General features: G+C 42.8%; 1 protein-coding gene across 2 annotated transcripts in view; it reads left to right on the forward strand.

The window, feature by feature from the left end:
• Positions 1-9,182, forward strand: part of THBS4 (thrombospondin 4) — a 39,311-nt gene extending 30,129 nt beyond the window's left edge. For both annotated transcript variants that reach the window (XM_062513995.1, XM_062513997.1), the window contains 7 exons: positions 1,878-2,071; positions 2,346-2,524; positions 3,973-4,021; positions 4,122-4,318; positions 4,811-4,983; positions 7,099-7,238; positions 9,087-9,182. In XM_062513995.1, coding sequence (XP_062369979.1) covers positions 1,878-2,071; positions 2,346-2,524; positions 3,973-4,021; positions 4,122-4,318; positions 4,811-4,983; positions 7,099-7,238; positions 9,087-9,148 — 994 coding nt within the window. In that variant the 3' untranslated portion in view covers positions 9,149-9,182. The remainder of the gene's footprint in view (positions 1-1,877; positions 2,072-2,345; positions 2,525-3,972; positions 4,022-4,121; positions 4,319-4,810; positions 4,984-7,098; positions 7,239-9,086) is intronic.
• Positions 9,183-12,046: the final 2,864 nt, after the last annotated feature.

Genomic DNA, 12,046 nt, shown 5'->3' on the forward strand with positions numbered 1-12,046 from the left:
TAAAACCCAGAGCAGTGCTCAGAGCTTCTTAGTTAGAAAATGTCTTTCATTTTTCCCTTATTTTTCATTCCTCTTTTATTTCTCCATTTCCTTAGCAAAAATTTCACAGTTAAAGGCTCTGTGTTTTTCCTCAAGAATCTAGTGTTGCAGAAACAAAATTTTATTATCAAGTGTAAGACACTTACAGAGCAGCCCCTTTGCTTTAGCACAGCAAGACTAGCAGGATCCTCCATGACTTTCATATGCCTTGGGTATTCATGGGAGCCCATACCATGACAAATATTATCACCTGTCTGGAAGCAGCTTCTGCATAACGAGCTTAAGGTTATGTGCACCTCCCAAGCACACCTCACTTACAGCAAGAGGCTAGGGAAATGATAAATCCTGTTCTGTCGCAGCATTTCATAAGCCACAGCCAGCCACAGGATTTCACCCCAGGATCACTGGTGGGTGGTGCTCTCTGTGAAGGGACCTGCAGGGAGCCCACTTCAGTGTCTCTGCAGGGATCATTCCCAATCTTGGGCTAGTAGCTGCCAAGGCCATCAGCATTTTACTCTTGCTAATGTCTTTGTTCTTTTTCCTGTTTTTAAAAAAGGACTTTTTCCCCCATAAACTTCACTAATGTGTGTAAAGCATGCTTAACCTTGCAGTAGATGCATATGTATGGTGCTTACTGCATTTTATCTCAATATTTATATTTATAAATATATGTATTAATAATTTGATAATATATAATTAGTTATGTTTATAATTATTTAATTTATTGTAATTATTTAATAATTTATTAGATATATTTATTAATATTTATATTTATCTCAATCAGTGCAAACACTGATTACTCTGACCTAAAATTAAAGCACATTTCTTAAGCAGGGAGAGATACTTGCAAATATTCCTACCTATAAGCCATAGCATGACCTTAATTTAGCTGCAGGTCACTTCTGCTCCACCTGTGCTAATAAGAAGCTACTGAGGGAAAATATGCCTACTAATTGCTAGAAACCAATTTGGTTTTGGTATGCATACAAAACACACCACACTTCAAGCAGTTTTTCTTCAGGGCTGCACTTAACAGTTGGGATGGAGAACACCCCATAACTTCTTGAACCCTCTTCTGTAGTCTGTATCCCTGTGGACACAAGACCCTGGTGGCTCTTCACTGTAACCAGCTGATGCAGCCATGGCCTGGAGGAAGCTACAGACTTTCCTCTCTATTTCTTACTGCATGTCCCCCCTGCAGGATGGCAACCATTCAGTTTGGAAAACACCTTCAAGACCACTGAGTCCAAGCACTAATGTAGAAGTGCCAAGCCCACCATGAAAAAGTTGCTATGCAGGAGGATGAGAACAGTGCTTGTTCTTAAATAAGTCTGATTTCAGGTGCTCACGTAGAGTCTTTCATGAAGTTTCATTCACACGTACACTTGCATGCTCATGAGTATCAAGATACATATGCACATGGGCACATAAGACAAGGGACCAGGTGTCTAGCTCTTGCTGTCTCCTGAGTGCCTCTTGATTGGTGACACTACACTTGGTTGTGCCTTGCACATCCTTTAGGAGTGGGCTTTGGCTGGGGTCTTGGGCTCCAGTATGTTTCCCACACTACGTAAGGTTTATTTTTCTTTTCCCCGAGTATTTTTATAGCTCCTGGCTTGGTCTTTGCTTTCCTGACACCTTACCATATCTGAGCTTCTTTGTTCCTGTTCTCCTTGCAGTTCATCCACCTGAGCAAAAACAGGTTGTTACTCACTAGTCTGCTTCCAGTTCTAGAGCTGCCACTGATGTGTTTCCCCCTCAGGTGTCCATGCTGTTCCCTGTGTAGAGGCAGCAGCTGATGCTGGCATACAAATTCTTTTTTGTTTCTGTGCTTGCAGTGATGGTGATGGGCACCAGGACAGCACAGACAATTGCCCTACCGTTATTAACAGCTCCCAGCTGGACACAGATAAGGACGGGCTTGGTGATGAGTGTGATGATGATGATGATAATGATGGCATTCCTGACCTCTTGCCCCCGGGTCCTGACAACTGCAGGCTGGTCCCCAACCCAGGGCAGGAAGATGATAATGGTAAGATGGACCTGGTAAGAGGAGCCATTTTGATTCTCAAGCACTGCATTCATCTCCACACTGTAAGCAACAGGATGCAGCACAGTCATTACCAATGCATACACTCATCCCAGGAACAACAGCAGCACTCAGGGCCCTTTAGCCAAAACAGGCACTTTCTCAGGCATTACAGCCAGAAGGGCTGATGTTCTGCCTGCTTCTTGGACACCCGAATCCCATAGCTGGGCCTACTTGCTGCACCATAAATCTCCTCTCGCTTCTCTGATGCATTCAGGTGATGGAGTTGGCGACATCTGTGAGTCTGATTTTGACCAGGATACAGTGATTGATCGGATCGATGTGTGCCCCGAGAATGCAGAGATCACCTTGACAGACTTCAGGGCCTATCAGACAGTGGTGTTGGACCCAGAGGGGGATGCACAGATTGATCCCAACTGGGTGGTTCTGAACCAGGTAAAAATACACTTGGTCTTTCTTACCTGTCTGAGAAAGATAATTTGAAAACCACAATAAAATTGGCTCTGTAATTGCTGGACATCTGGCAGACATGAAAAGTGGAAGCTGTTGGCTAGTAGACTATTTCCAGGAGTAATAATAAAAGAATTTTCCTTTTGACAGCCTTCAAGCTATCAAAATTGATGCTCCTAATAATCTAAAACAGCTACATACTGGCCAGCTTACTCTGGGGGGGATTTCACTGCTGCCAGAAGGCAGACATGTGTTACCCTGTTGAAATATTTCTGTAGCAAACAAGTCTCATTAATCCTTCCCATAAGTTAAAAGTCTGACAAGGTAAATAATAGAGCATTTCATAGAATCATAGAATGGTTTGGGTTGGAAGTTCATCTCATTTCAATCCCAACCTTCTATGAGCAGGGACATGCACCACTAACCAGGTTTCTCGGAGCTCCAGCCAGCTTTCAACACTTCCAGGTTTGGAGCATCTCTGGGCAACCTGTTCCAGTGCCTCACAACCCTCACAATAGAATTTTTTTTCCTCATACCTAATCTGAACCTACTTGCTCTTACTTTGAATCCATCACCCCTTGTCCTGAAACTGCATGCTCTTGGTAAAATATCCCTCTTCATCCTTCTGGTAGGTTCCCTTCAAGTACTGGAAGGCTGCAATTAGGTCACCCCAAAGCCTTCTCTTTTCCAGGCTGAAAAAACCCTACTTCTCTCAGCCCATCTTCATAAGATAGGTGCTCCATCCCTCTGATCATCTTGGTGGCCTCCTCTGGACTCCCTCCAGCAGGTCCATGTCTTCCTGTGCTGGGACCCCAGAGCTGGGTGCAGCACTTCAGTACTCCTAGATGGAGTCCAGTAACTTATTTACACAAACAAATTTTAGCATTCAGGAGTCACAGGGCACATGCAATTTTTCCCATTGCAAAAGTCTCTGCCAAGCCAGCTGGGATGCATATATCTTCCTTAACCCAGTCCTGGCAGTCAGTTTAATAGTGAACTCTGTGATCCAACTGCATGAGCTAAGCCCTCATTAAAAAAAATCAAAACAAAAAAAAAAAAAAAAAAAAAAAACCAAAACACAACTCTCTTCCTCCTGCAACTCTCTTCCCTCTTCCCCTACACCTCAGTTTTGGCAAGATTCAGATTTCCAGAAGATTGTGGTAGGAAAAGAAAGTATCAAAATACTGGTATGACTAATTCTACACTAGGAAAACCAACAAATTGTTCCTGACTCAGGCTATGCAAACAGCTGAAACATTAATATTTGATTATAGTTCCCACTTATTTTAGTTCAGAGCTACAAGTGTCACAGATATGTTGTGAGCAAACAGTAGAGAGGGATGAAGGCAGTGCTAGAGGGACACCAGAAAAGGATGTCAGCTTTAGCCAATCCAGCTTGCTACACACACTAACCACCCTGAATTTACCCACAGGGGATGGAAATTGTGCAGACTATGAACAGTGATCCTGGCCTTGCTGTTGGTATGTAGCCTTTTCTGAGATTCAAGTTTTGCAGCAGAAAAATGCACAGAATATGAACATGTATTCTGCAGAACTGTTTTTAACTTGTGTGTACCCTTAGGTTACACGGCTTTTAATGGCGTTGACTTTGAGGGCACTTTTCATGTGAACACTGTGACAGATGACGACTATGCTGGCTTTATTTTTGGTTATCAAGACAGCTCTAGCTTTTATGTAGTAATGTGGAAACAAACGGAACAGACGTACTGGCAAGCGACTCCCTTCCGAGCTGTTGCAGAGCCCGGCATTCAGCTAAAGGTACTGGTGGTGGCTCCTAGCTAGGGACACAGTGTTCTCTGCAGCCTGGCTATGCCATCTTGCCATGTGGTGGCCATCATGCCATGCATAAGCCAAGCCACTTCACTGTATGTCAGCTGTGCTGCCCGAGTGCTGCTCCCTATTGGCAGCTGCTGTCAAAATGCTCCAATCAGGCAACTGCTACACAGCCCTTTTAATAGCACTGTTTTTTAAGGAACTTCATCTCGTCTGTCTGACCAGCTGGAGTATTTAGTCTCTGCAGCAATTGTGCTCTGACCCTGACTGTCAGATTGCCTCCTTTTCCTTTGTCCAGGTACCCAGCTGGTCTTTTGTCCATGTAGGCAGTGGCTCGGCTGTAGAACAGAAGTTAGGGGCCTGTTAGCAGCAGAGAGGATGCTTCTGCAGACCTGCTCCTCGCTAAAAAATAAAACAACTTGGCTCCTGAAAGTGACTTTTCTCTTTAGTCAGTGTTGGAAAACTGTATTTTTGCAGGCTGTGAAATCCAAGACAGGTCCTGGCGAGCATCTCCGCAACTCCCTCTGGCACACAGGGGACACCAACGATCAGGTCAGACTGCTGTGGAAGGACCCCCGAAATGTAGGGTGGAAAGATAAAGTCTCCTATCGCTGGTTCTTGCAGCACAGACCTCAGATTGGTTATATCAGGTAAGAGAGGAAAGGATAGATAAAGTGAGTACAGATACATGTCTGCCTAAACTGTAGTTTCTCAACACCTGATTGAGATGATAACCTGAGAATTTGTATTATGTCTGGACTTCATACTGATGCAGCCTTATAACAAATTAGACCTTTGGAATTCAGCCTGCAGCTCTTTTCCTAGACAATTCCAAGTTAAACCTCTTTGTATGGACCTGTCTCTTTTAACTGTGCCTTACCCTGATGAGCTCTTTTCTGGCTTTAATACCTTGTTTTCCAAGCTACAGATGGTCACTGATCTGAAAAGCAATATATTTCAAATTTTCTTTATTTTGATATTTCAGAATATTTTTGCTGGAATTGGGATTGTTCATTTATGCATTCTAGAATAACAATAAAAGTTGTGATTCTAACTAACAAGTAATTATCCTCATGCAATAGATTCGAGATTACTCAGCATATAGTCAGAAAGTTTGTCAAAGATTTGTAAAGCATGTTATATATATTCTTTGGGGGGGCCCCCAAAGGGGGGTTGGGAAAAAAGTTAATAATATTAAAAAATCACCATTCAGGATGAAACATTTTGCCCTGCAACATTCAGCAAAGAAATCAGCAGGAATTATATTGTAGATCAGGGCTGATGTTAAAATGCAAAAAAACTAACTGCCCTGCCATGATCATCTCAGGTCTTTCAACCTTATAATAGAACAGAAATATGGGTAAGTCAGCTTTTCTTCAAGAAAATCACCGCCTTGCAGTTGAGATGTAGTAACTTGATGGTGTAATTATTCCACTTCTCTAGTGCAAAGCATCATCTTCAGTGGTAATTGGAGTGAGCATGATTGATTTTTACGCTAAAATGAATTAAGAATGTTTATACTGTCAATTACTGTGCCCTAGCCACTGGGCAGTAGTGAATAGATCTTGGATGGCAACTTATATTTAGACCAAGAAGTTAGTGAAGCTGCTGCATGAGCAAACATCTATGGCTGCAGTCTCTCCAACCAGCCTAAGTAATGCTCCCTCTAACTGGCAAAGGTAGTACAGTCTGTGCCAAAGAATCCTTTAAAACTAAAGCCAGCCAGGCCTAAAGCAAGCCTCTCTCAGCTCTGTCCACTCTTGCTGCAGTCTGGTTAGGCCAGATGCCACAGACCACTGTGTATCTAGCAAAAGTTTTCCAAGGCTTCAGGGAGTCTAGGAAAAAGTCACTTGAGCCAGTCTCTTCCATGGAAATTTGCAAGACAGTAAGTTGTCATTGTACAGATACTTCCGAACTGCCTCAGCAGATCACTAAATAAAATCAAAAACATAACAGGATTTGGGTTTTTTTTCCCTTATTTTATGAAAATGCATAGGAACTTCCATTCCTTTCACCATCTGCTCTTTTTTTGTATGCAGAAATGTATCAGCAGTATCCTCATCCCCAACAAGGCCCTCCAGGCTCATTGTTGTCTAGGTCATTTACCCAGTATCCCATAGACTAAGAACTTGATGTGGGCACTGCTGCAACAAACATCTCAGCCAGCTCCAGTGTGGTCCTGCTCAAGCCCTCACTATAGAGCACACACTGGGAAGCTGGTGGGGCAAGGCTTTCAAAGGGCTATTTGGGAATTTGCTGATGGGTTTTCTAACAAGAAGATGCTAGATCAGCAAAACAGTTAAACCATATTCACATTTTTAAAGAAATCTCACAGACAAGTTTAAGATCACAATGGTTTGTTTGAAACTTTTGCTATTACAAAAAAAATGTTCAAACTATGCAAGACAATATCCATCTAGCCCTCTTCAACTGATCTGGTCTGGTTCTCCTATCACTATTGACTGTGGAAAATTTCAAGAGCTAAAGCACTCAGCTGGACTGATTACAGGAAAAAAAAAACATTCCAAAGCTTTTTTAGCATATGTAGAAACCCCTCACAAAATCCTCGTCTGGCTCTTGCCAGCATGCAGCATTGCTCCACTTCCCAGCCTACACAGGAGCTACTTTAACTGCTTTTTCTCCCCTGGGCTAGATGGGAGGGATAGTATGTCCAAGAACAGAGTCTCCATGGATAACAACATTACTTTCAGGAATGTTGCAGCCTTAGAAAAGACCTAATACAGCTTCTGTTTGCTTTCATTAAGGGCAAGATTTTATGAAGGCTCTGACCTAGTGGCAGACTCTGGTGTAACTATAGACACCACGATGCGTGGCGGACGGCTTGGAGTTTTCTGCTTCTCTCAGGAAAACATAATTTGGTCCAACCTGAAATATCGCTGCAATGGTAATTTCCTCTTATGCCATTTTAGCTAACAGCTAGCAAGTGACAATGAAGAACTGGTAGTAAAGCATTTGGATTAAGCCTTTTAGCATTTTTTCCTTTGCCCTTCCTTTACAAGTTATTCACAGCTGTGAAATGCCTCCCCTGACACCAGCAGCATACTGCAGCCCAGCCTGACAGGAACTAACACCTCACAGCTGCTCCTCCAAGAGCAGTCACTGTGCTACAAAAAATATGCCATCTGAGGGGAATAGCTGTCATCAGAGAATTAGGAATGTTATATAAAACCAACTGACTGAGAGCTGTACACACACAATAAATACACTGACGCCATCATGTAGGTAGCTGCCTTGAGCTTTGAATACAAGGTGAAATATACATGGAGAGCCAGTGAGCTCAGGCATCACTGTCCTTTGTGTGCTTGCTGGTTGGTCCTGTGGGGGGGGGGACAAGAACATAAGCTGCCTTTCCTCCCATGTAGGAATGCTCCTGATTCTGTGGGAGTATGTTAGCTCACTTCTCTTGCGGCAAGAGCCTTTTAGCTGAGTCCTGATCATCCACTATATAAAATAACTCAAACTTTCATCACTCACACAAGTTGATAATTTCAGGGTATTTCTGTCCCAGCAGCAGTTCAGGTAACTGCCTCTCCTCTCTACCAGCCAAGTTGGAATAGCTTCCCTGTCTGCTTTCTGTGATCTGAGAAGCCCAGTCCAGGACTGCAGGGGACATGCACCCTGTTATGCTGATGGACTCTGGTACTTGGATACTTAGTACAATTAGGCTGGCTCTTGGAGCTCACAGTTAATCAGGGAACTTATAGACAGTAGCGCTTACAAATAAAAATTACTTGGTTAGCATTTTCCACAGTATTGTGGTTTCAGAAATCATGTATCAAAGCTGCTACTGAGTCACACATACATGGCAGTGGGCAGACAAGCAGCATTGCTGCAGGAGCTACATGAAGTCAATGAAATTCACTCAAAAGACTGAAGTCCCACAGTATCTCTGTTTCCAGATAAGACAAGTTCCTACATTATGCAGAAAAATTCCTTTCAAGCTTTTTAGAAGTTCTCAACAAAAAGGAAAGGACTTACCCCTTTTTTCTACATACTGTATGTTTATACTTTTGTCTTTTTTTTTTTTAGTTTAGAGCTACCTCTCCTACATCAAGGTGAAAATAATAAGATTGAAGTTGAGGTCATACAGTTGAGCTTTGTTGCTGTGGCTGCACTGTTAGCTGCAGCTTGAACTCTGTGGTAGCCCTGTGGCTGCTCTGTGGCTGTCCAGCTGAAATGTTCTGGGATCTGGCAAAGGCAGACTGTAAATAACACTTCAAACAGAACTGTAGCTGCTCTTATGTCTTTGATCCATCTCCAGCTTCTTTGTTCAAGTCTCAAGTCTTTATGCCAGCTGCTATTAGTCCTGGGGTTAATGCTTTTTGTCTCTTCTTGTGACCTGGGAAACTATCACAGGGAAGTTGAATTAGGATACGTGAAAAACAGAGATTCTGATGCTACAAATGTGTCCGGCATGCAGAGCAAGACAAGCACTTGCCTTTCTGGTCAGTGTTGATTGATAAAGATTCAAGAGTGCTAGTCATAAAGTATTCAGAGATCTGTGATTTGAAGACTGATAGTACTCCCTTGTGGTCTGGCATTGTAGCACTCACTGTCTTGTTAGCCTTTTGTGTTTTTCAGTGGTATACAGCTAAAACTGAAAACATTCCATATTCATTCTTAAAGTGTAAACAAAAGAGAAGCAAGTTACCTAAAAAGAGAGCAGTGGGTAATTTAAGCACTCCTTAATTTTCGGAAGAGATTCAACTTTTGCATATTTTCCTGTTTTCAGACACCATCCCAGAGGACTTCCAAGAGTTTCAAGCGCAGCAATTTGGTGTTGGGGATATTTAAAAAGTAAAATCAAACTAACATTGCTATTGCAAACAGTAAAACAATATATTTTAAATTCTTATATGATTTTTGTTGTCAGAGTGCACACCGTAGCTTTGTTCTCATTGATGTGACTACGTCAGACTTTTTTTTGTATAAAAGTGAAAATAAAAAGGAGACAAAATAGACTTGGGCCTCACTTCTTTTCAAATTTGCCCTAAAATCTAGAGAGCAGCATGTGAATGGAGTGACAAGTTGCTTAAAACACTCTCAAGAAAAGTTTGAATCTATTGGCTTTTTGGATTCAGTATTAAACAGGGTGAGGAAAAAAGTGAAATTTTCTCTACCTTGTATGTGTTATAAAACAGCAGGTTGCATCTGGTAATGAAGTGGTTTGGAGCCGTTTGGCTGAGCCTTTCCAGTCCTCCTAGGAAAGGGTTGTATCTCTTTTAGGACATTTTCAGGTCTTTGAAGACTGTTACCTGTGGCAGACTTCATCTTAAGCAACATATTAGACCTCCCCCTCCCAAAAATTGTGGACATCACATCCTGGAAAATCAAAAAAACTGACTAAAACAAACAAACAAAAAGACTAGAGAGATAATAAATGCAGAATCACCTAGATAAATCAATCCTAACTTTCACATACATAAAGCCAGGCTTTGACCTGTTGCCAGAGCTGAGCTCTCCAGGCAGGTACTGCAATATTATGCAAAGAAGTCACCAAACTAAAACCCAAAAATATTGTGTTAAGCGTTAAGTAACCATTAGGAAAGGACTGAAAACAGAAAGCCAAAAGAAACTATTACAATTTAAGTTGAAATGCAGAAAGGTGTTAATACAGTGTGCATTTTTACTACATTCTCTTTCAAAATGGAGTTAGAAAGGGAGGGAGGACAAGCTCCAAGGACTGTTGAAAAGATAAGATAGTTACTTTAAAGATAACTATATACTTTTAAAACAACTGTAGCATAACAACTCCTAAAAGGACAGTCAGAAATGGCACTTCAGCCTGGAGGAAGGGGGAAGGAATAAATACAAAGGTAGTATACAAAGTGATAGTTTTAAAATCAGAAGTAACCCTGGGAAAATGAACAGTCCTAGCTCTTTCCCAGCACAAGGATACAGGGAAAATGCTGAGTTAAATTATCAGGTAAGAGCATCAAACAACAACAACAACAACAACAACAAAAACATTTATTGCTTTCAGTACAATAAAAATATCCTTAAGGATATTTTAAGATATATCAGAGGCTTACAACCTATCAGAGGCTTTGACTACTGGCAGAATTTTCCCAAGGGCTCCTCTATCATTGCCAAAGTTTCTGGAAGTAGTGTGGCCCTAAGAGCTGTCCCACAAATATCCCAGAGTCCCAGTACAAAAAGCACCATGCAGAAGCATTCCTTTGGTTCAGTGCTTCATGATGAAAGGTCCTCCAGTTTCAGTCCTCCTTTCCACTTGGCATCACTAAACCAAACCACTCACCAGATGTCTGAGGTCTGAAAGGCTATTTACTCTGGAGCAACACAGAAGGCATTGTCAAATGATGCTTAATAGATGACAATGCCTTTTACTATCTGCCACTGGAGCAGATACAGCCACTGGAGGCTGGAAGGTGAGATGGCTCTGGCTCTCATGCTATTGCCAAAGGTAACTGTATGAAGCTGTGAGCCTCCAACTGCCCCTGACAGAAAACCTACTGGCTTGCAGTGCAGACAGCCACAGATAAAAGTTACAAGTCAGACTGCCAGAATTTCCATTTCAGAAGGTGCTGTTGGGACCTTATGATGGGATGCTGGAGCTTAAGTGTTGTCTGTTACATTGATACACCAACTGCTGGACAGCCTGTAAGCTCAAGAGTGAAGCCAGCTGTGGCAAACATTTGTCCGAAGATCAGTCTGGGAATCCTTCTGCCTCTCGCGTTCTCATCAGAGATTGTGCAGTCCCTGTTTAGAAGTGTTTAAACAAACTTATTTAGCACCACAACCCCTTTCTGGACTATTGTGCAACACAGATATAGCTTCATGTGTGGCCTCTGGCAAGTGAAGATGCTGCAATCCCTCATCTTTAAAATTGAACATGTAGCTCACTTTGACCCCAGCGCCTGCACAGCAGGGCTGCACTCAGCTGGAGCAGCAGCTGTAACTACTTTGGAGTTCAGAGTCCTGCAGCTTCTTGACCAGGATCCACCCTCTCAACAAAGATTAACTCTTTCCTGTGTGCTGCTAACACCATGGCAAACACACTTCAGCTGCTTCTGTTCCCTGAAGACCATCCAGCTAGAATTGCGAGGGGGGAACATCCTGCCAGGATGCTGCAGTGTTGGGTGAGGGCAGCAGTGGGCAGACTAGTGGGAGGTGGAGCACAGGCACTTGACTGTTTCAGTCCCAGGGCACCACTCAGAAACCCGTCTCTGCCTTACTCCTAGGTCCAAACACACACCCTCCCAGCTCCATGCACCAGACCTCTCACACACACCAGGAGCTGCACAGGGAATAGCAGCCACCACTGGAAGCTTGGTCAGCAGTTTCTCAAAACCACAGGGAACTATGTCCTGGTGTGGGTCTGGTCAACTCTCTAGCACAGGTGCCACCAGTACCAGGAGGCAGCCTGCAGCTGGCACATGCTGAAACAGGACAGTGTGAGGGGAGGAAACACCACCTGTGAAGACAAAGCACTTTCCCTGGTGTGGATCTCAGCATGTCAAATTGAACAGCTGCCCACCCCACCATCTGGGCAACTGAGGGGAAAAAAAAAGAAAAAAAATCAGAGATCTGTGTCTCAAACAGCTGTACAGTGCTTCAGTGCTATATTAGCCTTGAAGAGGTTTTATTTGTACTGCCAATGTACCTTACACTTCTCAGGAGCTGCACTGTACAGAACAGATGCCACCAACAAATCTGTGCAATCTGCCATCA

The sequence above is a fragment of the Cinclus cinclus genome, chromosome Z (genome assembly GCF_963662255.1).
Source record: "Cinclus cinclus chromosome Z, bCinCin1.1, whole genome shotgun sequence".
In the NCBI taxonomy this organism is placed as follows: Eukaryota; Metazoa; Chordata; class Aves; order Passeriformes; family Cinclidae; genus Cinclus; species Cinclus cinclus.